The sequence below is a fragment of the Spinacia oleracea genome, chromosome 5 (genome assembly GCF_020520425.1).
Source record: "Spinacia oleracea cultivar Varoflay chromosome 5, BTI_SOV_V1, whole genome shotgun sequence".
Classification (NCBI taxonomy): domain Eukaryota; kingdom Viridiplantae; phylum Streptophyta; class Magnoliopsida; order Caryophyllales; family Amaranthaceae; genus Spinacia; species Spinacia oleracea.
Genome location: NC_079491.1, coordinates 31913972 through 31941227, shown reverse-complemented (window position 1 = coordinate 31941227; position 27256 = coordinate 31913972). Strand labels below are relative to the sequence as shown.

The following is a 27256-nucleotide window of genomic DNA, read 5'->3' as shown; positions in this document are numbered from 1 at the left end:
AGGGAGATAACGGATCTCCTTGACGAATACCTCTGGAAGCACTAGTAGAAAAAACCCCTGTTGCAACCCCCTTGTTGCAGCGTACAAGTATTAATACGCTTCAACAACCAGTCGGTCAACGCGGGTCAAACCCTTTAAAGGGTTGTTGCAGCGTACAAATTAATTGCCCCCTGCAAAAGAGATTTTTGCAGCGTACACAGTAAAAGCCCCCTGCAATAGACCTTTTATTTTGCAGCGTACATGGTAAAAGCCCCCTGCAATAACATATTTGTAATTTTTTTCGCTGCAACTTTAACTCAGACCAAACATTTCTACCTCAAACCTCATGACCAATTTCGCAGCGAATATCCCACTCTCATTACTCCCTTCTTCTTCTCTCGGCTTACCCTGCGTCTCGCCGGTGGTTCTCACCAGTGGTCGTCGCCGCGTGGTCTCGCCCGTCGCCGGTGGTACTCTAGCAAGAGTCTATTTAATTTCCTCACCTCTCACCGGTGGTTCCCTGCTCGAAAAACCCCCGCAAAAGGTATTCCCTGCTCGAAAAAACAACCGGCGAAGTGATTCCCTGCTCGGAAAACTAAGCTTCTTTGCTCGGCCGGTTCGCGAACCCTGTTCTCCGTCAATCCTCGCTGCGGCAAGTAACTTTCTCCCCTGTCCCTTTTTATTTTCGTTTTCAAAATTAGGGTTTGTTCATTTTTCATTTTTGCAGAGAAAGCCAAAGAAATTGTTGGCTGACAAGATTAGGAGAAAATACATACGTTTATCTCGGGTGGGTTATGATTTCTTTTGTTTTAAATGATGAAATTTTGCAAATTCTTGAATCTTGATCTTCGTATGTAATTTAAACAGAGATATATCAATTAATTTGATTTTCTTGATGAGAAAAATATTGTAATAATCCCTGATTAAGGAAATATAATTCTGTTCATGCTAGAAAAATTCACTCAAAGATAAATGTTGAACATCCGACTACCGTAAAAGTGATGTAAAATCGAATGTTTCTGGTGGTTTCATCTTGGTTAGTACCTCAAATCATGTTTTAGGCTCTTTCATTAGGCAAATGTGAAAAACTACTCCCTCCATTCTTGAATGTCAGTCCTTTTTTGAATCTAAAGCAATCCAATTTAAGTAATTTCATGTTTCATGTTTTAGGCCTTTTCATTAGCCAAATGTGACAAACTATATATTATTCTGATGAAATTAATATGCTTATTTTGAGGTGTTTTCTTACTTGGTTCATTTGGTGGAGTCACAGAGACTTCCTCCACCCTTTTGAAGGGCGCATATACCAGTAAAAAACCGTACTGTTATAATACTCGAGACAGATACTGGAGAACAATACGAAGACAATTATCTGCCTCAATATCGTGGACTCAGTGGTGGGTGGAAAAGGTTTGCCATAGTTCTGAAATTGGAAGGAGATACTGTTGTTTTTCAACTAGTTGAACCTGCCAAATTTAAGGTAGTTTTTGATAAAACTTTGTTATCTTTAGTTTGCATTTATTTTCTTCTTGGTCCTGCACATTGAAGTGTTCTTTAATACTAGTATATGTTATTGTTCATGGACTGACTGATATAAGGATAAGGGTAAATGTTAGGATTCTGCTTTACTTCGGGGGAATTCAATTGATCAAGTTTATATTTTGAAATCAGCCATACTTTGATACGTTAAAACAAAAATTGATATGTTTCAGCTAGGCCAGGCTTACTATTATCTGTCATTTTTTATTCCTTGCAGAATTCTTTATGGTCATCTAATAGTTCTATTCCACTTTCAAGTAATTATATGAATACAAATGATTTCGTGCAGTGGGTTATAGATGTGGATGTTAGCATATTGTTGTTAAGGGGTAGACCGAAGCTTGAAAATAGTGGCCAAGCAATCCAACGCAACTTTTATTCTTAACTTTGAGTGAATATGCATTCCTAACTTAAGCGTAACTGACAACATCGAGGGTTGTTGATTGAGCGAAAAGTCTTTTCAATTCCTAATTTTTATCCGTCCCAAACACATGTCTTAGCATAAACATCTGAACCACCTTTCAGCTAGCTGCACTTTGATTTAGCGTTTGAGGTATTGTCGTATTTATGCCTTTCCAAAGTTTCAGCTTTCATAATACTAGTCCCATAGTCTGGCTAGTATTATTATTTTCAGTTTTTCAAGGTCTTGTAGTGATCACTGATTCACTGCAAACTGGATATTGATTATTTATATACTGTATTAGATGAACTGCAGTTTCATGTTCGAGAGGGGTTCAAATCACTCTCTGATCAGTGGTTCCACACTTCCAACTCTCCTATGTAGTACTTATGCAATATATGCCGAGAAGCTACCTCTAGGATAGGTCTTTCTAGTAGTATGTTACAATGGTGTATTGGTGACCGGAATTATAAAATTATAATTGCTTCCACTAGAGCATTGATAGTCCTAGGAAACTACGTTGAGCAGCTTGGTATTGTGCGTACCGTAGAGACCCAGATGAATACAACGTTTCCTGGTATCTAGCAATCACTTTCTTTTTGGTTTAGATACTTGTGCTGCTGTCTCCTATATTCTCTGATAAATTGACGGGTTTTTTCCTTTGAGAGACTTGAGTTTTAGACCCTCATCCCCTGTAACTAAAAGCTGAAATGAGTCCAGTTTTGAGATTGAAAAATGCGCTTGACTATGTAAGAGATGCAGATGATGGAGCAAGTCTTTTTTGGAAAAAGTATAATTGGTGTTCAGTGTAAGTTAGAGAAGAACCAGAGTGATGGCCAGGGACTCAGTTACAAGCCAAGCCCAGAATTTGTCTTGCGGACTCTTGCCTTTATGGGTTTTGTTTGAGATGAGAGGAGGGTGGACATACTAATTTCAATCTATTTACGCACATCTAAGGCTCATGCCACAAACTTTTATGTTAAAAGGAATTTCATGGATAAAACCGTTCCACTGTTTTTTTTCCTGTTAAAGTTAAAAAAAATCAGACAACTGTTGATTTGATATTCCTCTGTACTCTAGTTCTGTTGTGATAAATTCACTTCTCCAACTCTTTGTTTGTGTAAATGTAGTCTGACATATCTTCCCGTGCCTCTACTTACTATGTGATCTATTCTATCTTCTTGTATCTGTCCACAGTCTACCTCTTCTAGAATCAAATCACTAAACTAGTTGAAGCTGAGGATAAAAGCTGCTAATGAAGCTGAGGCGGCTTGCCAACGGCGTCTCTCTGTTGCTGAGGCTGAAATAGCTGATTTAAGATCCAAATTGGATACTACTGAAAGGTTTGGACTTGGTTGAGTTTACTTCAGGCCTTGGTTATTTTGTGCTTTTGGATTCACTTTTAAATACTAGGAGCTAGGCAATTGTTTTATAGAGGTATGGTAGGCAAGCACTTTTCGTAAAGGTATTCCATTGTATGTTTATTTTGTTTGAAGAAAGGGTTTTGTATCAGTAAACTAAACTTGTATGCTCTTGCTGGGCAGGGAAAACTGACCCAGAAAACTACACCCCAGTCATAATGCCATCAGGGTCTCACCCCCCCCCCCCTCCCCGCCCACCCCACCCCCCCCACTCCCACACACACACACACACATGTAGATTTGGTCCAACTCATCATCCAATTCTTACTCGAACCACTTCTATTTGCTTTATTTGAGTCACTTCTTCCACAAAGCTTTTGATTTCCCAACATTGCATCATTAGTTGACAAGTGATCGTTGCGAGGATTAGAAGCTTCGATAGACATTGTGTACTTTATAGTAGTTTTTAACAATGTTAACTAGCTTGGGTATAGGTGATAGGTATCTGTATATGTTTTCTGTGGCTCATTAGTTTGGATTTATCACTAGTTAGGGTGGAGTTGTGGGAACATGACAATTCAAGAATTAAGTATTTATAAAGAGTTATAACAACCTGTAAGTCTGTAACTTATTTTGTTCAGAAAATAGGACCCAAATTTCAATCTTATAAACAGGTTTGCTATCAAATGTTTTGTGAAGCTGTTGAGATCCACATATATGAATATCCCTTATACCTAAGAAGTGACAGGAAGAGAGGGATCACCCTCTTAATGGTTGTTTGAATAACATATTCGCTCCATGTATGTAGATCACCAAATGTATTAACTTCTATGCAGCATGGAAGGCAAGCATTCGTTTCTGTGCCTAGCACTTTTCCTGTGCCTGGAGAAGAACTGATGTTTTGATGATTTTAAGAGGGGCAAGGAGAAGCTTGTTTGTGATGCTGCTCAAGTACTGCTTTATTTCGGAGTTGAACAAATCATCTATGTTTCTGAAATGACGCACTGCTAAATAAAGGTTTTTCTTCTTAACTATACCACTTCAAAGCACTATTTGTAATAGCTATTAGGACATTGTTATTAGTTGCTTGAATGTTAAAGTGTGATATTTAATTTGAATTTAATCTAATGCTTAGTTGAAATTTCTGTTTTTGTAAAGGTCTACACTCCGAGGAATGCGCCTATACTAGTGAGGAAATTGATGTGGTTCGTGAGCAACGGGATAAGTGTTTTACCCGCAAGTATTTACTATTGGCTTGAGCGCGCTTGATCGAGGTGGTTTAGTTGTTATAGAACAATCGTTTACATTAAAATGTATGCGTACATTGAAATTGGAACGTATATTTGAATGTAGTACGTGCACTTTGGTTTTGGGATATATATATATGTATACAAAACACCAGTTATTATTTTTTATATTTGTTGATCTACAGGTTGCGATATTTTATTTATTGTTGTTGACAGGTTCCTATATTTGGTGTAAGACACCCTAGGTATAGATAAATAAAACTAAAATTTTCCCGCCAAAAGCACAGCTTTGTTGCAGGGGGCATATACTTGTTCGCTGCAACAAGTGTGTAAAATTAGGCAAAAATCAAGACTTGTTGCAGCGTACAAAATGATGTACGCTGCAACAGACTGGTTTGTTGCAGCGGGCTTTTATTTGTACGCTGCAACAGACTGGTTTGTTGCAGCGGGCTTTTATTTGTACGCTGCAACAGACTGGTTTGTTGCAGCGTACAAATAAAAGCCCGCTGCAACAAACCAGTCTGTTGCAGCGTACATCATTTTGTACGCTGCAACAAGTCTTGATTTTTGCCTAATTTTACACACTTGTTGCAGCGTACATGCAAATGTACGCTGCAAAAAAGTACTTTTCGCAGCGTACATTGTACGCTGCAACAAGTCAATACTTGTTGCAGGCCCCCCAGTTGCAGCATACAATGTACGCTGCAACAGGGGTCTAAAAGCCCGCTGCAACAAGGGTTTTTTCTACTAGTGAAGGGGTAAAATGTTCTGTAGTTGATCCGTTTATTTTGAGCGAGTAGGAGACTGTAGTGACACATGCCTTTACCCACTGGATCCATTGGTTTGGAAAACCAAAGGCGGTAAGGGTTGACCACAAAAAATCTCATTCTATCCTACCATAAGCCTTTTCCATGTCTAATTTAAGGGCACACCAACCAATTTTAGATTTGGATTTTTGGAAGGTATTTAGAATTTCTTGTACTATTAGTAGATTGTCGTGTATGGAACGTTCGGGAGTGAAAGCATTTTGAAAGGGGCTAATATGTTCTTGGAGAATAGGGCGTAATCTATTAACCAAGAGTTTGGATATGGCCTTATAAAGGGTGTTCCAAAGACTAATTGGTCTGAAATGGTTTGGATTTTCCGGATTATCATTTTTCGGAATTAAAGCAATGATAGTGTGGTTAAGAGCATGCGGAAGTTTTCCATGGTAGAAGAAACTTTTAACTGCTGTGGTAACTTCTTGACCAACTATGGGCCAATAGGCTTGGAAAATTTTGGGTCCGAACCCATTAGAACCTGGGGATTTGAGTGGGTTCATATCAAAGAAGGCGTCTTTAATTTCTTCGTCAGTGAAGGGAAGGAGTAAATTTTCTTGATCTTGTTGAGACACGAAGGTAGGGAGGAAAGACAAATAAAAAAATCCTCCCTGGGGTGACGAAGAAGTGAATTGATTTTTGAAAGCGTCGAGTAATGAATTAGACAATGTAGTTGGATTAGTGTCCCATTGACCTAAGTCATTTTGAAGCCTATAGATTGTGTTTCTCGCACATTGATTTTTGACTCTTTGGTGGAAAAAATGTGTATTTCTATCTCCTTGGGTGAGCCATTGTTTTTTGTAGAATTTCTTCCAAGTACTTTGACCAAATAAAAGTAATTTTTCTCTTTGTTTCACCATACGGAGTAAATGGTCACGAAGAATTGGGTTATAAGGTTGATTGAGAAGTTTTGTCTGAAGTCATATTATTCTGTAATTTAAGAAAGTTGTTTCCATTCGAGCCCATTCACGGAGTTTTGTTTTAATAATGGAAAGCTTTTCTTTAATTCTAAAGAAGCGAGAGCCGGTTCTTCTAGTATTCCAAAATTTCTTAACGATTGCATGAGAATCACTATCAAGGGTCCATAGATTCAGGAATCTATAAAGCCGATTTTGATGGTTGGAGGGAGTTTTGGTGTCGAAGAAAACTGGGGCGTGGTCTGATATTGAAAAGATGCCATATGTGACAAAACTATCAGGAAATAAGCTTGAAAACTGGTGGTCAATGATTTCTCTATCTACACGTTCTAGGAGATATTCATCTCTGTTGGATTTCCAAGAGTATGCTCTTTGTAGACATGGTACATCACATGCATTGTGGTTGGACAGGAAGATAGGAAGTCGATGACATTGTTGTGAGGAAATTGGATTTCCACCGAATTTATCCTCGGGTGAGAGGAGTTCATTAAAGTCCCCTATTAAAAGCCAAGGGAGTGGCATATTGTCGTAAAAAACTTTAAGTACATCCCAAAAAACATCTTTATCTATTTCTTTTGCTAGACAATAGGTGCCCGTGACTAAGAAAGTGTTTCTAGTTGGTTTGTGAAAGACCGTTAGATGCGCACATCTATCAGTAAGCGTGTTGCTAGTTATCTTAATATTATCTTCATTCCAAAGGATCCACATTCCACCACAATGATTGGAAGGATCGATTATAAGATGCTTTTGGAAATTGAGTGCTTTTACAATTGTTTTACTATTTGTATTGCTGGTCATAGTTTCTAGAATGAAGCAAATGTCTGGTTTAAATTGAAGCTTTAAATTTACAAGTTCAGCTATAGCTTGGTCACGTTTACCACCTTGAATATTCCACGAGCAGACTTTCATATGGAAACTGTGATAAAAAGATATATGCACAATTCGGATTTAAAATTCCGATTCTGATAAGGAATGAAATCCTTAGGCAATTCATATGCGGATATAAAAATCCGATTCCAAGAAGGACATAAGTCCTTAGACAGTTTCAATGCGGATCTTAAGACCCGGTTCCAAAAAAGAATAAAATTCTTGTATCGTGACAAGGTCCAGTCCAGTTGATTACATAGCCAACAAGGAAAGCAAATCAAATTACATAAATATTTAAAATATTGAGGTAAAGAGCAACTTCTATTCTTGCATTTACCATGTATGTTGATGTCGAAGCAGGAGTGTGGAAGGTAAGAAATGAAGGTATATATCTGATTCTGATAAGGATAAAAAATCCTTAGACGAGTGCCAACACCAGAACTTTACATAATGGCAGTCAAGAATCCACAAATGATCATGGCCAAAGTTAGATAATCTATAATCCATTGAAATAGTGCAAGTAGCCGACCAAGGTCGAAAAACCTCAAAAAACCCAACAGGGTACCCGTTCTAAAAATTTGTTACCCGGAACCGGAACCTGTTGCAGCAGGTTCCCAAATTTGGTACTCGGAACCGAAACCTGCACAACAGATTCCGGTTCCGGAACCGCAGGTTCCTAACAGATTCCGATTCCGATTCAGAGTACCCTGATTTTTTGCTCACCCCTAGTTCGTATACTCATCATGTCCCCTCTTTAATTTGCTTTGAATATATGGAGTAGAACATTATATTCTCATAACCGTACATCGCACAAGCTTTGAATATGTGGAGTAGAACATTATATTCTCATAACCGTACATCACACATGATAAAATACTACGAAGTATACGGGCTAGAAATGAATCGAAAAAACTAGAAGTTGTTTTTAGCCCGTATACTTCGTAGTATTTTATCATGTGCGATGTACGGTTATGAGAATATAATGTTCTACTCCATATATTCAAAACAAATTAAAGAGGGGACATGATGAGTATACGGACTAGGGGTGAGCAAAAAATCAGGGTACTCTGAATCGGAATCGGAATCGGTTAGAAACCTGCGGTTCCGGAACCGAAATCTGTTGTGCATGTTTGGTTCCGGGTAACAAATTTGGGAACCTGTTGCAACAGGTTCCGGTTCCGGGTAACAAATTTTTAGAACGGGTACCCTGTTGGGTACCCTGTACACACTAATTTTAACGTGGAGTACCCAAAATAAGGAACTGGGCCATATGAAAATGCTTTATGTGCCCAAAATATAAAACAATCCAAGCTAATTTTTAGAAAATATAAATATAGAATTGCAACTTAAGCCCAAACTATAAAACAATCAAAGCCCAAACCATAAAGTAGATAGTTTTTCAATAAAATATAAATATTTTACTTAAATTTTCAAAATTACAGGGTACCAACAGGTTCCGGTTCCGATTCCTGGAATTTCAACAGGGTACCCTGTTGTGCTCACCCCTAAGTATACCTACGATTGATGACAAACAAAGCTCAAAAAGTCAAAATAGGTCAATAGCTCACGGTTCTAATTTTTTTTATGTCAATTGTGTTGCTTGTTTATTCATGGCTCGTTGTAATGTATAATTAACTGGCTATTGTACTATCAGTCCCTAATGGAGAAACACAATACTTTCTCTGTTCCTTAATGTTGGTTACTTTTGGGAAATATGATGGTTTTAAGAAAAATAGAATCTTGGTTTGTATTGGGATTTGAGTAATGATTGTGTGTAAGAGTAAATATATTTAAAGAATAAAGTAAGGAGAGAGAAAACATTAAAGAAATAGGAAAATGAGTACTTTTATTAGGCAAAATTGCTAAAAGGGAAAGGACCTTTTAAAAAAAAATTGTAAAAACACACCTAAATGAAAAAATTATTTGCAAAAGACAAAAAAAAAATAATATTCTGGCATTGAGTCTTCAAATCCGGCGTTGACTCTCACGTGCTCCCTGTTTTCTCTAAATGCACCCCTTTTTCCCTCCAAAAAATCAACCTATATACCACTCAACCTAAAAAAAATATTCGTTCATCATATCTCCCTCCTCTGTTCTTCTTCATCCCCCCCACCCCACACTCGAAAAAAATTCCAACCTCTCTTCAAATTAAGTTGAATAACGAATCATTGCAAGCATCTCCATCAAAATTCGAGTCTGGGCACGAATTATCTGGTAAGAATTCCTTCTAATTTTGTGGAATTTGAATTATCGAAAATTTAGGGTTTTTTCCCAAATTTTGTAAATCAACTGAATCAGATGTTGTTGATTACTTGTTGCAGTAATTATGGCTGGATGGAAGGAAGTGAAATGTGGGTGTGGGTTTCCTGTAGCAAAGAGGACTGCTTGGACTCATGAAAACCCCGGGAGAAAGTTCATTGCTTGCAAATTCTACAATCCTGAAACTGGGAAAAGGGGGTGCAACAAATTTGATTGGCTTGATGAAGATATTGTTGAATGGCAAAGGGATGTTACTAATGTGCTAGTTGCTGAAAAACATAGGTTGTCCACTGATCTTGCAATTTTGAGGAACCGGTTTGCTTGCATTGAACAAGAGAAGATTAGGCTAGTCGAAGAGGTTGACAGATTGAAGAAGAACAAGGGCATGATGATGGGTGTTTTGGGGTCTGACAAGCCTGTCTTGGGTCAGAATTGAATAAGCTAATGGGGATGATTTGTGTGTGTGTAATTGTGTCTGTGATTTTTAGTTTTACTGTAATCAAGCTATTTGGGTAGATGGTAGGATGAACTTATTATCGATATGTTAGGCAATTAAGAATCTAGGCTTGGTTTAATTCTTCATTGTAATGCCTTTAGGTTTAACGCATTTGTTGTTGTAATCAAACCATTGTGGTTAAGAATGAATGGAAAGTTTGCCTCGTTTATTTTGCCAAAATTAATCGGACTCGTAAAAATTTAAAACTAATTTGTTTTGTTGGTATGAATCTTCCCGTATTTTGTTGATGCTTTAGTTAAGGTGATGTTTATTTTGGCAGCCGTCGATTTGAATATATTGTGTCGTGTTTAAGGTACTTTGTTTCGTGACCAAAATGAAACGGACTTATCTAAGATGACAAATTGGAGAGAAACACACTTATATAAGAGGTGAAATTGACATAATTTTACAAAAGTAGTCAAAATGACTAATGTTGACTTTAGCATATCAAAGTTGACTTCAGTTTCATGACCAAAATAAGAGCAAGAGACAAGCAAGCAGCAATTGTATTCATTTAACTTACAAACTATCAAAAACCAGTATTCCAACTGACTAACAACCTAATCTATTCTTTTTGTTGACTTGGGTTAAGTTGAGAAGCACCTTGGGAGGATTGAACCACAGAAGCTTCTTGAGCTGCAGTCTGACCACCAACAGTATGACCAGCAGGGGTTGAAGCTGCCACTGTTTCACCAGGTGGTGCAGGCATATGACACTTAGGTTTGTAGTGTCCAAGTCCACCACACCTGCTGCACTTTTTTTGCCTCTTTGCTCTCTTAACAGGCTGCTTGTCTTCATCCTCTCCAGTTGCCTTATGCCTCTTGTGTTTGCTTGGCCTGCCTGGCATTTTTCTGTAAGGTGGAGGCAATGGACCTGGGTAAGGTGTTTGATCCCATTGGTTCTGACCAGGCATACATTTGAATGGTGGGGCATAAGACTTGGCATAAGTTTGAACATGATAGGCAGGGTAGATGAAGTCTTCGTAGTTGAGCCTCTTTGTTTGAATACATGCCAATGCATGCCAGCAAGGAATTCCCATTAGACTCCATCTGTAGCATCCACATACTTTAGTTTCTAAGTTGACAACAAATGTGTCCTGGTCATGGTCCACCTAGAACTCATGTAAGTCAGCTTGTCGGATTCTCATGTTATGCACTTGCTTAAGACCCTATTGAACCATCTTAACAACAGACGGCATAATAACACCCTTAAATCCCTTCAGTCCCTCCCTTTTTGAATTGAATCTCTCCATGACATACCTCCTAACCCACTCCATCAGTTGTAGTATTGGTTTTTCCCTTGCCTCCCTCAACACATTATTAAAACTCTCACAACAATTGTTTAATAGCATTCCTGACTTAGAAGCAGTGCTACACCCATGTCTAGACCAGTGAGTTGTGTTGATGTCAGCCAAGTACTTAAATGCATCAACATTCAATTCTTTTGTAGCTGCCATGTGAGTGTTGAAATGATGCTGGCAACAATATATGTATGTGTTAGATCAAGCTGTATACAGACAGACAGACCACATTACATCAGGAAAGCAAGTATAGAGTAAGAATACCTTTGTGGAAGCTCTAGCTGCCTTTCAGAAATGTTCTTTGTACACTACACCAGGAAACTTGCCTTTGAAGTTAGTCCAGATATGCCTACAACAGTATCTGGTCTCTGCATTTGGCATGACTGCTCTGAAAGCATCAAGCAAACCCTGCACACCAGACAACCATGAATGCATTGGATAGTCAGATACGGAGATCACAAAGATCAAGTTAAAAAATTACAAAGATGTCCATGTTTGAAAATTATATACTCGGGTTTGAGATCGGACACGATCAAGTTAAAAAATAACAAATAGGTCCAAATTTGAGAATTATATACTCGGGTTTGAGATCGGACATGATCAAGTTAAAAAATGACAAATATGTCCATGTTTGAGAATTATATACTCGGGCTTGAGATCGGACACGATCAAGTTAAAAAATAACAAATAGGTCCAATTTTGAGAATTATATACTCGGGTTTGATATCGGACACGATCAAGTTAAAAAATGACAAATATGTCCAATTTTGAGAATTATATACTCGGGTTTGAGATCGGACACGATCAAGTTAAAAAAATAACAAATATGTCCAAATAACTACACAATAACATAACATAAAACAATTTGAAACAATAAGTAATGGAAAGCTTAGGGGGAGGATAGTACCTTCTGTCAGTCAGACATGTAGGTCACATCTTCCTTCTCATGAACCCAAGTAACAGAGTCAGCCACAGAGATGATGTCAGCTCTCAAAAGCTCCAAGAATCAGCTCCATGTTTCAGCATTTTCAGTCTCCACTACAGCCCATGCCACAGGGAAGATGTTGTTGTAACCATCCTTCCCAACTGCAGTTAGCAATATACCTGGGTATGCTCCCCTCAAATGTGCCCCATCAACCCCTATTAATGGCCTGCAGCCAGCCATAAACCCCTCTTTGCAAGCCTGCAAACACACATACAACCTCTGAAATAGTGGAGGTGGGTTTTCTATGCCTTGTACCTTTACCACAACTGTACTTCGCGGGTTGTACTTCCTAATAGATGTTGCATAGTCCCATACCCTTTTGTACTCTAAACTAGCATCCCCAAAGATCATTTTCATAGCTAAAGATCTGCTATAGTAAGCTTTGTAATACCCAATTTCATATTTCACTTCCCCCCTTGCTCGTCTTATGAATGCCTTTATTTTTGTGTTAGGTTCATCCCTCCAATCCTCTAAGTATCTCTCGGCTAGGTACTTTGAGGTAACCTTTGGGTTGTCAAACTGCCACCCACAAATATGTGTTGGCCTAATACTCTTTATTTGCCAACTTTCCTCTCCCTTTAGTTTTCTGCTATGTATTTCAAATATGCACTTCCTCTTCTTTTTACACACACACTCCACTGACCTACCTCCCTTCACAGGACACCCACATCTGTTTGCACAATACACAGACACTCTATTCTTCTTGTTGTGCAAATAATAGTAGTTATAGCCTTTCTGGATGGCATTGTGCCTAATTGCCTTCCTCAAAACAGTGTTTGATGGAAACTTCAACCCCTTAAACAACTCAATTGGACTTTTGAAATCAACACTGGGATTGAAACAAGGGTAATCAGGTCCTTCGTCATCTGATCCTACTATACTAACAACCTCATTATCAGTGTCATTAAGTTCATCATCATCCCCAATGTCTAACTCACCCTCAATACAATCTTCATCTTCTTCCCTTCCTTCCTTTTCTTCCCTATCTTCACCTGATGATGCTTGATGCAGACCTACTAAACTCCTTTCAACCCCCTCAGTTATCTCATGGTCCACATATCTATGGAACAAATCATCATCACTCTCATCTTCATAGTCGATCACCCTCACTCAGCAAGACATCACTGTCATTTTCAGATTCACCCTCAATAATTCTCTTCACATGTTTCACCCTCAGCAGCTCTCCCCTCAGTTCCTGCGGCTCTCCCCTCACACTCAGCTGTTCTGGATCTCTGCTCACCTGTTTCAGCTATCAGCTCATTATCAATAGATATCTCCTTGGCTCCCTCACCCCTAGTTGAAATCTGATCACCCTCAGCAACTCTTTCCTCACCCACAGCAGCTCTTCCCTCACCCCCAGCTGATTTGTGTTTCAGCAATGCCTCCTTTTCAGTAAGTGTTCTCTTAAAAAGGGACACTGTTCGGATTTTTTGTCTCACTGCTTTCTCTAACAGTGGGGGAAATTTGAGTAGTGTGGATGGAAGCAGGACAGTGGGGGGGGGGGGGCAGAATGAAAGGTGGGAGTATTTTGGACTGATTTGTGTGTGGAGGAAAGTTATTTATAGTGTGGCTATGTGTAGAGTGTTGACCAGAATTAGGGTTTTGACTTGAGCTGCTGACTGTACTGCTGACTAGATTAATGTGTGGGCCCCCCCTTGATGTGTCACCACTCACATAATTTCTCCCTCCACCACTTGATTGGGTTCCACTATCACTATACCACTTCACATATGTGGGAAAACGACTACGATCATCATACTCCTTCTCAACATGTGTCACATACAATTGGTACGACCCATCCTTCTCGGGTGCACTCAAAAACTCGGGAATCTCAACATCACTCTTGATCGCTTTCCTTCCATTCCCATGTAAACTACACCCTCGCTTCTTAAACCATATCTGACCTACTTCTTCGTATCTCAATTCCCTCCTAATCCAATCTACAAATTCAAAGTAGCAAATTTCCTCCACATTTGTTTTGAGTGACATACCAACCTTAGGATTTCCCCCCTCTCATACGTAGTTTTGTTATTTCTAGATATAAACTGACCCCCATGGAACAACCTAATAGTGACGGGCTCCATCAATTTATACCAACTTTGTTCTACGTTAATCCTACCGTTAAACTTGATGCACATACAACGACACACTACATTCAATTTTCAATTTCATCACAGATATGCCAACAACAAATAATTCAACATTACAAATTCAACAATTTGGCAAAATGTGTCAAAATATCCAAATTAAGCAACCATATTAATTAAGACCAAATTTCCCACCATTACATATCTATTCGTAATTAATCATCCGTAATAACCACACATAAACAACCACATAAAGCATCAATTTATTCAATTATCAACAATAAACCCTAATCAGTATTATAATCGATTTTTTAGGAACACTAAGTAATATTGCCAGAATTTAACAAATACACGTGTTTCACTAATCCCAATTAATTAGTAAACTAAGCCCTAATTTTTACAGTAAAATCAAGGTTTAAAAATGGTAATTTACCTATCTTTGTGTATTACTCTGTAATTTAGGTAGTTGTTGACTCTTGTCTCCTTCCTCTTCCTTTTCCTTGATGATGACGCCTTTCCCTTTTCATTATTAGCCATAGAAGTACAGCAGGAGCAAAGATTAGCAGAAGGTACATAATATTTCGCCAAAAAGGGAAAAAAGAGTCATAATTTTTTGCCAAAAATGAGAAAAAAAAAACATTGAATATAAGTAGTTGGACCATTGATGATGACTTACTGTGCTTATTGGTCTATTTTTTCGTCCTTCATTGATGACGCTTCATTGATGGAAGCTTCATTGATGGCGCTGCAGGAGGTGAAGGGTTTTGCCAGATTTTTTTTTTTTTAGGTTTTGAAAGTGGGTTATATACTCACACTTTTGGAGGGAAAAAGGGGTGCATTTAGAGAAAACAGGGAGCACGTGAGAGTCAACGCAGGTTTTGGAGAGTCAATGCCTGAATATTCTTTTTTTTTGTCTTTCGCAAATAATTTTTTCATTTAGGTGTGTTTTTACAAAAATAAAATAAAAAATTAAGGTCATTTTTCGCAAAATTTGGACTATAAAAGGTCCCTTTTAGCAATTTTACCCTAAAAAATTGTTTTTCATTTACCAAGGGTATAATGGACTATTTCAAGAGGGACACCAGACGTGTGATTACCGAAATGCTCCTCCCCTCTTCACTTATGTAATAGAGATTTGTGAGATCTCATTAGCATCCTTACACTCAAATCCTTGTCGAATATAATATATATATATATAAAGGGGAGTTTTTTCAAGAATTTTCGGAGCGCCACGTAGGATTTCCACGTCATCACTTATAGTGAACTTACTAATTAATTAAATAAATAATATTAGAGTCTTGCCATGATTAAATATTCATTGGAGATATGATAAAGATAGATTCCAACTAAAATTTATCCTACTTCTCTTCTACTTTTTTTTTATATACTTCGTATATAAGCTTTTGATGGAATACACAAAAACTCACGCACAAAAATCCCAACATACATAATAACACATACTCCCTCCGTCCCTTAATACTTGCACCGCTTTCCTTTTCGGGTCGTCCCTTAATACTTGCACCGTTTCTATAAATGGAAATTATATTAATATTATTTTATTTCTCACACTTACTTACTAACCCCACCTACACCCCTATTCCCTACAAAAAATCATTTAAAAATTCACACCCCCACTCACCACTCCCCACCTCTTACACATTTTCCATAACTATATTAAAAAATACCCCACTATCAACTAACACCCATTAAATTAATAAGTTAATTCAAATGTCTTAAACTCCGCACCGGTCAAACCGGTGCGAATATTAAGGGACGGAGGGAGTACATAATAACACATTATAGGATTGGGAATCGAATTGATTTCCAGCTTATAGTTGCCAACCACATGCCCCTGAAACATGTTCCAAAATCAGCTATTAAAGGAAAAGAAAGCATGAGAAAGTGTTTGACTAAAGTAAAAGAGGAATTTGTTCTTGAATTCAAATGGTTTTCCTACTTCAAAATAAATGGTAAGGACTTTAAGGTTACAAGTGCTCTTAATAACTGACAAATTTTTTTTTTTTGACGGGAACTGACAATTAAGTATGAATTCAAGTGCTATGCTCCCATGGTTCGCCTCAATTTATTTTATCTTATTCATAAACCTCCAATTTCTGTGAAATCTCTAAGATAAAGCTTGCCCTCTGAAACCCACCCATGCAACAGGCCATAATCGACACATGCATCGAGCTAAATCAGAAACAACTCTAACATGCACATCATCTAAAGGGTGCTATGTATGTAAAAGCCCTAATTTCAGATTGTCAAGTCAACGATGCAATATTGAAAACCTAACCCACAAAAAATAACTCAATTCTGCCCAGATTGCCAAACAATTTTCTCAATAATCCATCCAACATTCTCTGAAACCAACAATAATTAAAGCATCAAAAGGTCTTGCGCGCACTAGGTGTACAATAAATTTATTGTACACCAAGATAACTTTTACCTATTTTTTTGTAACTTTAACCTAGTTTTGATTAACTTTTATATTAGTAAAAAAATGTAGATAGATAAACATTTTAAAGAGTTAAATGATTAATTTTATAAATTATTAGTGATTTTGAAGAAACAATTTTTATTAAAATGAAAAAATTTATCAATAAAAATTGGATAACTTTTACATATATAAGTTTAACTTTTAGACATTTTGAGTTAACTTTTACTTTGGTGTACAATATTTATTGTACAACCATTGTAAATAAGAATTTGTGTTAAAGCATACTATTAAAACAGTAAAATTGAACAATATGATAAAAAAAATATTACAAGATAAAACATAATACAATCGACATTTCATAATAAAAATAGCCAACATTCTGAGATGGAGGATAGATCATCCCGCGGCAATGTAATCAAAGACATGAATCAAAGTAAGATGGAGAAATTAAGCAATTGATAATAACGATGAATTAGTAATTGGTTTCACTTTTTTTTTTTTTTTTTTGTAATTGTAACATCATCGTCAAGGATGCCGTTACTTAGCCAGACATTCGTCCTTCTTCAAGTTATTTTTTGTTTTCCAAATTGGTAATTTTAATTTTATTTATTTTATTAGACTTTTTTCAATAAATAATTAAATATTACCCTATAGTTTTACAAATATTATTTTTAATTATAGTTAAAAATTTATATTGAAGATCAAATAAATAGGGAACTTAATTTACCTTTATTAGGGCAACAAAAGTAGGTAAATTGAGGGTCATTTATGAAAGATACTTTCGTGTTATTTACTACTACGGAGTAATACTTAATTTATTAATTTCTAATAGTACGATTAACTAATATATTTTCACGTCATCAAATATGTAAATAATATATTTCAGATATTTAAAATAAAAAAAGATAAATTTAATAAGTACTCGACCAGGGATAATAACAGATAAATTTAAGATACAATTATCCCCTTTAAAATAATAAGATAGAATTACACATAGTGAATTTTCTCAAATACAAAATACCATAATACCATAGGGAGTGCATAAAATAGTCAAACAAAAAAAATGATAGAATAGTCAAATTGATATATACTTCGTAGTATACCATGTCAAACTTTTACAAAGAGAACCCAACAAGAGAGAAATAGATGGAGAGAGAAAATGTATTTTAGTTGTAATGAATAGAATTAATTAATTATTACATTAATAGTTCCTTTTATATTAAAGGAAACTGAAAGCAAAGTAAATGGGTCAATTGGGTAAATTTAATAAAAAATATACGAAAATGAAGCAATCTTTAAAGGATGGACTAAATAGAATAGAAAAAAAATAAGAACAAAGGGAGTCTATACTTATACAAAGTATATGTATATGCAAAGTCTATGGTGCCTTATGCATAAACATTTTAAATATTAAGAACACATTTATATTCCAACTTGAAAAGGGACCTATTTAATTTTCTATTATACGTATAATTTATAAAACACCTACTTATATACGATGACATAATAAGACAAAGATGTACGGAAATTGACAAATTCGTGCATAGCACGGGCATCAATACTAGTTATATCTAAGTTGCAGTGAATACCATTGGTCTCGATCAAATCTTTAACTTATGACCCTCCAGAGTCTGCTAAAATTTGGTTAGACTTGACCTCTGGAATATTTCCATTAACCCACGCCATACTAGTAGCCAGAATGTTCGTCCCTTTTTCAATCTTCCAAGCAAAACCTTTGAAACTTGATAGCAATGTTTCTACCCATATTCTTACAAATACAAAAGCCATGACTCATGAGGACTAAAGATGAATTTAGAAACCCAAATATCATGCTTATGATGAAGCCGCATAGCCTATTTGAATAAAAGAGCATCATTGAGAAGATGAACCAAACGAGGGTGTAGCCTCCCCAATGACTTTCGACAATTGATAGTATCCTTCTTTACCCAATGGATACCCCTTTCACCAGAATTAGCCCACCAAAACCTACCAAAAAGATAATCAACTTTATGTACAATCAACAAGCTTTAAACATTTCATAACATGTGAGGAGACACTTAAGAGGACTGTCTGAATTAGAGATGTAGATTAGAATATGTTATGTAGGGTTAATAATAATAATCCTTACTAATGTCAGTAAGGAGATTTACTAATGATAATTTTTTATTCCCTTCATATGGGGGTGTTTGTGAGAGGGAGCCCTTGGACAAATATTGCAATTTTAAGGAAAAATGAAGTGATTTACATGGACATTCTGCATGAACATTTTGCACTTCATACTGATCAACAAACTTGGGTGCCAAAAACACCCTAAGCGTTAATTGAACAACTTGAAGGCTAAACCACTTGTACATAGGTTAACACACTTCACAACAATTACACCAGCACAACAATGGCGGTGTTAAGTTACTGTCCTCTCTCTATTGCCTGACCGCCCTTTCTTCTGATATGTACTTCATTGCAGGAAGTACTGGTACAATACAATAAGTAATAGTATCAAGTCCTTGGCCTAACCCTTCTTTCATTAGTATCACCACCATCAGAGAGTTGGGCCCACACACTACGTGACTTTCCACCTGCGCTACTGCAATCATCCTCACAACCAGCAACTGTTTTCAAGAGCTCTGACTGCAATGAAGGGCAGTGCTCTTTAAGATACTCAAAGCCATCAGAGCGCATAACAGCTACATACCAATGAAAAAACAAAATATCAGAAATTGTCCAAACAAATAGCACAGTGTCTTAACAGAGGTTGCAAATAAACCAACCGAGGTATTACATTTACTGAGTTACAGAAAAGGGCCATCGTTGTAACCATCAGATCGAAAAGTAACCAAACTCTCAACTACAAATGGAAACATTATATTTTCTATAAAAAAAAATTCCAACTTTTACAGTTCCATTTTACTCCGTATCTCATAAGATAGGCTGTCCAAGTGTCCAACAACCTACCCCAAGACACACACTGGCATAGTGGCATGCATAACGATGAAGAAAGGGAACAAATCAAGAGAACATGTAGGAGAAGCAGAAAAAAACAAAAAATGTAACCTGCAAGATTTTCAGCCGCAAATCTTAAACAGACAGCCTTCAGTTCAGTGGCGTTGTGGCAATCAGCCAATGCTAGAATCTCGCCGACAGTACTGACAGATATACCCTTGCACAAAGAAGTTTCACACAACTGCCTGAGCCTTCCAAGTCCATATTTGTCAGCTGCTGCCAATAGCTTACCTATTAACAAGTCAGCTATATGGGACTCACAAGAGGAACTTAATGAAGCAAGGTCCGCCTCTTCTACAAGAGCGTCTTTGTATATAAAGTGCAACATAGCCTGAAAAGCATGCAAAACGTTCAAGATATAGCAATCAAATCCATTTTCCCTGGTATCCTTACTGCAAGTGAAACACAGGGATAGAGAAGGAGCAAGAAGAACAACTTAAAAAAAGAATAGTCCACCAGTCAAATATAATCTGTCTGCATCATGGGAACAGATAATATATCATTTACAAAACTAGATGACAGACTAAAGGTCTGGAACCATAAGAAAACTGTAATAGAATAAGCATGTCACCTTGAATACTTTAGGCTCCACGTCAGTCACGACAATATCTTCTTTTCCTTCCTCTAACTTGTCCAAAAATTCAGATCGAAATATAGGTGACCGAGCAGCCAAGACCAATCTATGTGCTGGGAACTTCTCTCCAGCCACATCAAAAACAATATCTGAACCTTCTGTGTTTTCTAACAACATGCCAAAATGCATTCCCATGTCAGACTCAGGGACCCGGATCGGGTGCAATCTAGGACATTCTACCGATGACACTACAACACCGACAGTACAATTAATTTTCAGACAGTCATCCTTAAGATAAGTAGATTGTTCAAGCATACTCCTCTTGAAGAAGCGCTTGTATCCCCTGCATGTATAAACGGACAACCATAAGGAACACTTAACAGAAGCACTGCCCTTGTCACATATATTGGGTTTCTCAGCAATTAAAACGGATAACCAACAATTATTATATACGGAGTAGTTACCAAAGCGCCAAATCAAATACTTTCCGAAAAAAGAGAGACAAATCAGAAATCTCAAAATTCAAGACAGCCACAGAGACTGTAATGTTACCACAGAAATACAACGCACCAATTACAGTGCATAAAGAAAGAAGAAAAGAAACTAGACATGCTATAACAGCATAGCAGAAGAACCAACAAGAGATTTTAATGATTGTAAACCTGGTTAAATAGAAACATCCATACTTAAAGACTCAATCACCCAACAGCTGAATTTTAGCGACAGGCCGCAGTGTAAAAGAGCACTAAAGCGATAAGAACCCTAAAGCCTAAGCGCAAGGCGCAAGCCTCATCGAAGTGAAGCGCACTTTTTCTTTTAAAAAAAAAAAAGGTTTCTTTACTATATGTATATATATCTGACTAAAATAAAGTATTTAAACCACAAAAATATATGAACATCAGATTTGCTTCTCTATTACTCTTTCTTTTAACAAAAAGAAAGCATATAATATAGTGTTTATCATGCACTATCCACTAGGAACAAATATACTATAAACATCTCCGGCTGCTGTCTTCTTCTTTTTCCTTTTCTTTAGGATTCTTGGCCCACTTTCTATTGTTAAGGATTAATAGGGCATTAGGGAGTAGCTCAGAACACAGTAACAACATAAAAAATAAAAAAAATAAAAAAAAGATTCCTGCATAAAATAAAAATTAAAACAGAAAAAAAAGAATTTCGATGAAGTGCAGAAAAGAGCGCTTTAAAATGCGCTTCTTCCAAAACGCTTTGCCTAGGACAAATTAAGCGCACTTTTTCATACACTGCTGACGAGGTTCCTAGCCCTTCCATAACCACAGCACAGGAAGTATTAGAATTTAATTTTCAGTGCTATACTAGTGTACTCCAGGAGAAGTGCAAAAACGAACTAAAAAAGTCCATGATAGATTTTCAGCGGGACAAGTGAGTAGTTGGTGTCTGCAGCATATCTATTCTACAAGTTTCCAAAGTTTCCTTAGCCTAACTTCTAACCCCCCCCCCCCCCCCCCATACACACACAAATCTTCCTATCCTGGCTATCTACCTCTTGATTAAGCTAATGAATCAACTACGAGCGACATAGAGTGACCTGGTCAAGCTAGGGGTGTATATATCAGTTACTAGGTCTAAGTCTGTCATTCTGTTGGAATGCCTTGATTGTCAGCCTTCTAAGTTCCAACTAATATTTGAGGTAGATTGCCTACTAATTTTCAGGAAATCCACAAAATACTGTGACCTTTTTAACAAAAAATTCCAAAAAAAATGATAATTTTTTTTGTTTTCATGATATAATGGAAAGGGAGGAAGCAGCAGGGTTGAATTAGAACAGGGGCATCTGAGAAGAAAATGTAAATGATCATTAGAATTGCTGCTGCATTAAGTTTATGGATGTGCTGCTATTGTACTCGCTTGATAAAGGCTCGTAAGGGAAAGCTGACTCTAGGGGGTTGATGTCAAAAATCTTTCTAACTTCATTAAGTCTGTAGCTATTAATGAATATTGTACGGCGTAGGCTGTAAGAAGCACACAGAATAACAATAGTATGATTCGAAACAGGGGTATACAACAAGAAAAAAGAGAGGACAAGATCTAATTCTTCTTGCGCAGCGAAGCCTTTGCTGCCCGTCATCATAGCTGCTCCAAACTGACTGACTAAGCCATAAAAAATAAAAATAAAAAATAAATATGAATCAAAGTATCAACCAACTATTGCTGCCATAGTTCACTTAATCAGCACGAAAATATGAATCAGATCCCTCCATCCATTATTGGGATCATCCAACTAAGGGAGTATTGCTTTTTAAGCTTTCTTATTTTAAGGATAGTTTATCTAGTTCATGTGCTTCACTCAACATAATCATCTCACCAAGACTATAAGGGCATTGGTTTTCGGAGTTCGAGAGAGGGAAAGGTAATCAACATCCCTGATTCCCTTTTTTGCTGTTTGCTAGATCTTTTTAATTATTCCCTTTACCCTTAGGTTTTCCCTACGTTGCTCGACCACGAGGTCCACGATTCCCCAAAGGGAATTAGAATTATCCTAAATTACTAACCCCAAACTCCTCTACACCTACGAACTTTGACCACCACCTTAACCAACATTGATCATCCCATTACACCACACTGCCAACTCACCAGCACCAACCCACCGAAATACCCTGCTGCCCCACATAAACCTCCGAAAGGCTACCCCACTAGCCCTGAAAAACCCAGCCAACCACCCTGGATAACCACCCCACCCACACCAAAAACCGCCAAAGTGAATCCACCACCCTGCCACTGCCACCAGTGTTTAAAAAAGCGCGCTTAAAGAGTGCTTAAGCGCGAAGCTTGGAGCTTCAATGAAATTCTTTTTTTCATTTTTTTATTTACAGCTTTTTCTATATGTTGTTATTGTGTTTTAGACCATACCCTATTAATCCTTAATAATAGAAAGTGGGCCAAGAGTCCAAAAGAAAAGGAAAAAGAAGAAAAGAAGAAGACAACAGTCACACCAGTCAGTCCTAGCTTCTGATAAACATTATGCTATATGGTTTATTTTTGTTAAAACGAAGAGTACTATATTTTGTAAGCAAATCTGATGCTTATATACTTTTGTGGTTATTTTAGTAAGATATACTTCGTACATGCATAATAGTAAAAAAAAAAACTTTAATTCTTAAAAAGTGCGCTTTCACTTCGATGAAGCTTGGGCCTTGCGCTTAGGCTCTAGAACTCATATCGCTTTAGTGCGCTTTGCGCTTTTTTATACACTACCTGCCACCCACAAAACCAGATCTGAGAGACACATAATAAACTAGAAGATGGGTGGTGATGATTTCTTTCCTTTTCTCTTTCTTATATTCAAACAAACATCACCAAAGATTTGGGGTATTTTCTTTCTTTTCCCCTTGTAACCTTTTCTTTGTTTCTGTTCCTTCCCTTTCCTTCTTAAGGAAAAAGGACCCCTGAATGTATTGTCTGACAATTTGGATGTAAGCTTGTCTTTTCTTACTAAAGTGTAGAATAAGTTTATTTTGATCGAATTTTCTTAAAGACGAATTACCGGTGCAATCCAGATAGCTCTTTTATTGCCTTCAATGTTTGGAACATGGTATTTTTAATGAAGACTAAGTAAGATTCACCTCAATTTGGATGTCATATTGAGTATGCAACTTGGGATGATTGTCCAGACTCCCAAGTGCCAAATAAATTATGTTGTCAATACCTCGGAGCACCAAAAGTCTTCCTATATAATAAATGAGTACAAAATAATAGGTGCGCACTATGAAAGAGAAAAATGTAATCTTTGTATAACTTTCTCAAAACCACCATAACAGATATCACGTGTATCTTATCAAGTTGATTCAGGAAAAAAACGAAAATATTTTTACTAAGGTAAAAATACCGAGAAAAATGTCAATTCTCATATCTGCAGCACCTGCATTTTCTCATTTATCTACCCTTGGAAGCCTGTAAAACTTCAGAAACTCTCAGATGTTATCTGCTTATTTCCCGAGTAATACCATATGATGTTTGTCTTTTTCTCTTGCAAATGGTGTTGCTTTTTTCTAACACCTTACCTAATTCAAGTCGAGTCCATTCATATATATGTTCTCTAGCCCTTCAAGGGGTCCAACTAGATAACTGCACAATCCAGGCATCCAGCACGAAATGACTCCAAATCTCAATTCAATGACACCACACTAAACAGCTCAAATCAAAACCATATAAGCATAATAACATCACAACCACGCTACAGGAAAGAAAAGCCCCAAAACTACAACTGAATAAGAAAATTCTAAAACCATATATAATCTTTCCGCGCAGCTACAAACTCAAAGTGTTCTCTGAAAAAATAAAAAAGAATCAACATCCCTTTCGATTTTCATATTAAACTCTTCAGCCTTAAGTGATCCAATAAGTGTTGTCTGGCCAACCAACAAAACCAAATGAAAGCACATACAAATAAAATAAACTTGCACCCATATAAATAAGTATTATGCATGTATGTTATCGGCTTATCGCAAATATTACAAAACATGCACCAGAAAGTACAACTAGCAGCTTCATTGTCCAGCAATCTACCTCCCTAACTTTCCTAATTAGTAACTATCCACTAATTCTTCTTCAAATTCAAAGTATAGAATCGTTTAATCACACATGTGAAGAATTTGGCTATAAAATGGCATTAGTACAAGTTTGTAAATTCTAATAGCAACCATAAACCCAGCAACCAATCCACCTTCTTCCCCGGTTACCAAAATTTACCAACGCAGAATTAATCAATGAATAAAACGCCACTAAAAACGAACATGATGAATACAAATTAAATCCATAAAACATACCACATACTGCCCCTATATTTCAAAGTATAGGGCCCGCTCTCTAAGGAACGATCAAAATGGCTATGAACCTTATGCTTCGGCTGATCACCTTGATCAACAAGAGTAAGCTCAAACAAAGCCCTAACATCGGTACCCTCGCTCGCTAAGGCAATGAAGACGGAGACATAAGCTGAATTATCTTCGGGATTTTTGCCGTCTGGATAGAAGTAAATCGCCCATTGATACCCTCCCACGCTGAAATTATCGCTGGCAATGTGCTTTCCTACTCCCATCCCTTTCGCCAGCGAATACCCTTGGATCACGAACTTGTGGGACCCATTTACGGTTTCCGTCACCACTCGCGAGCTCGTCGGAGAAATCACCGCCGTCGAAGGTTCCGACATGGTTGTAGAATTGGGATTTTAGAAGGGGAATTTGGGAGTTAATTCGTGGAATTCATGGAGAAATTGGGGGGGATTTTTTAGGAGAGAGAAAATGAGATTAGGGTTTAGTTTGGGGATAAATGGGAGACGAATAGTCGATGAATTGATGATTTTTTTCTGGGAAATGGGGGGAGTCTTTTTGACGTTGATGACGACTGTGTAGTCCTAACTTTATGGTAATGAAGATTAACATTGATATTTTTGCGATAAATAAATAAAAACAAAACGTTAATGTTTTCAACAGTACAAATAATGAAGTATAGCAGTAAAGATTTGATAAAGTAGTATCCATTTAAAAAAAAAAAATCACGTGCTCTTTCAGAACGCTTGATTTTTACACCTATCTTGCTCTTTACCATTAATGTTCAACATCGGTTTTTCTAAACTTCAAACTTTCTATTGCATGTTTAAATTATTAATAATTATAATTGAGCTAATATGATTGAAGGTCCCTCAACTTTGTAAAAAAAAAAAACGCAGTTAATCCTTTTAGTTGCAAAAGGAGAGGTCCCTCAACTTTGTAAAAAAACGCAGTTAATCCTTTTAGTTGAAAAATGAGCAGTTTAGTCCCTGCGTTTGGATGGAATCTGTTGTTTTTTGTCTTCTATTACTAACGTTCGTTTAAAAGCATTAGAATTAAAGGGAAACTATATAGTAAAAGAGGAAATTAATAATTTGTTACTTTATGGGGTAAAACCGTGCATATTAGCGAGCGTTCTACCAAACTTTATTTCTTACTCATGCGGCAATTAATCTTTTTTGGAGTTTTACTCAGTAGTTGTTCACTTGTTCATTATCGATTATGTTCAATACATCGATATAATAAAATTGAAAGATTACACATAATAAACATATTTTACTCAGTAGTTGTTCACTTGTTCAATATCGACTATGTCGCTTAAACCAACATAATTGGTCGATATTTAATACAATTAAGACTCCTCTACATAGCTATATATACTTACACCAATCATATAGGAACTCGAGACCTCTTTCTTCCTCCACATTTCGAGTTTTTCTTTTGCAGTCAGAGCCTCCACCATCCCTATATGGAATCAAACACAATCAAAATCATACAAAATTGCTTGTTAACACACTACACACAATTAACAGTTGAAAACCTTAAACTTGGAACTTTTGAACAGTTACAAAATCATATATCAACTACATCCCTAAATATCATGTTGATCAACCAGAACTTAAACTGGCTAACCTCATATCATATCTCAACTATTACGTACATCCCTAATTATTACGATGCCAGCCAGTGTTTAAGCTGGTTAATCTAATATATGTTAGCCTATCCGGTTCATTTTATTTTTAGAACATTTATAAATATTATTCTTAAAATATATTTCCTTTGTTTTTTAATACTCGCAACGTTTGTTAGTTTCACGCATGCCAGTGCACAACTTTGATCATTTATATCTTAAATTCTCTTTATGCAAAAATTATAAAAAGTTAATATTTTGAAAATACACATTGAGACGAATCTAACAAGATCCCACATGACTATGTTTTATCTTATATAAAAAACACTACGAATAGTCAAAGTAGATTATATGAATAGTGGCAAAAGTCCAAACGTTGCGAGTATTAAAAAACGGAGGAAGTACATATTAGTGATACAGCAAAATGATTTCATAGTCCCACCATTAAGATTGGGGACTCCTTTCAGCCCTCTAACCTTTATTATGGTTCATTGTTGTGAATCATGCATTGAAAACAATGCTATCAATAGAAGGAGAGTGGGTATAAAC

General features: G+C 36.7%; 1 protein-coding gene and 1 long non-coding RNA gene across 2 annotated transcripts; one reads left to right on the top strand and one right to left on the bottom strand.

Annotated features, from left to right (window-relative positions):
• The first annotated feature begins 206 nt into the window (after window positions 1-206).
• On the top strand, window positions 207-4500 carry LOC130462021 (uncharacterized). Its single transcript, XR_008922130.1, has 4 exons — window positions 207-1459; window positions 3116-3261; window positions 4116-4296; window positions 4438-4500. It is a non-coding gene; the product is annotated as an uncharacterized lncRNA (long non-coding RNA).
• Window positions 4501-18897: 14397 nt separating this feature from the next.
• Window positions 18898-25679, bottom strand: LOC110798608 (BTB/POZ and MATH domain-containing protein 4). Its single transcript, XM_022003798.2, has 4 exons — window positions 25075-25679; window positions 20267-20612; window positions 19747-20026; window positions 18898-19379 (listed from the first exon to the last, which is right to left on the bottom strand). Exons 1-4 carry the CDS (start codon window positions 25455-25457, stop codon window positions 19192-19194), a joined length of 1197 nt encoding a protein of 398 aa, XP_021859490.1. The 5' UTR covers window positions 25458-25679; the 3' UTR covers window positions 18898-19191.
• Between the last annotated feature and the right edge of the window lie 1577 nt (window positions 25680-27256).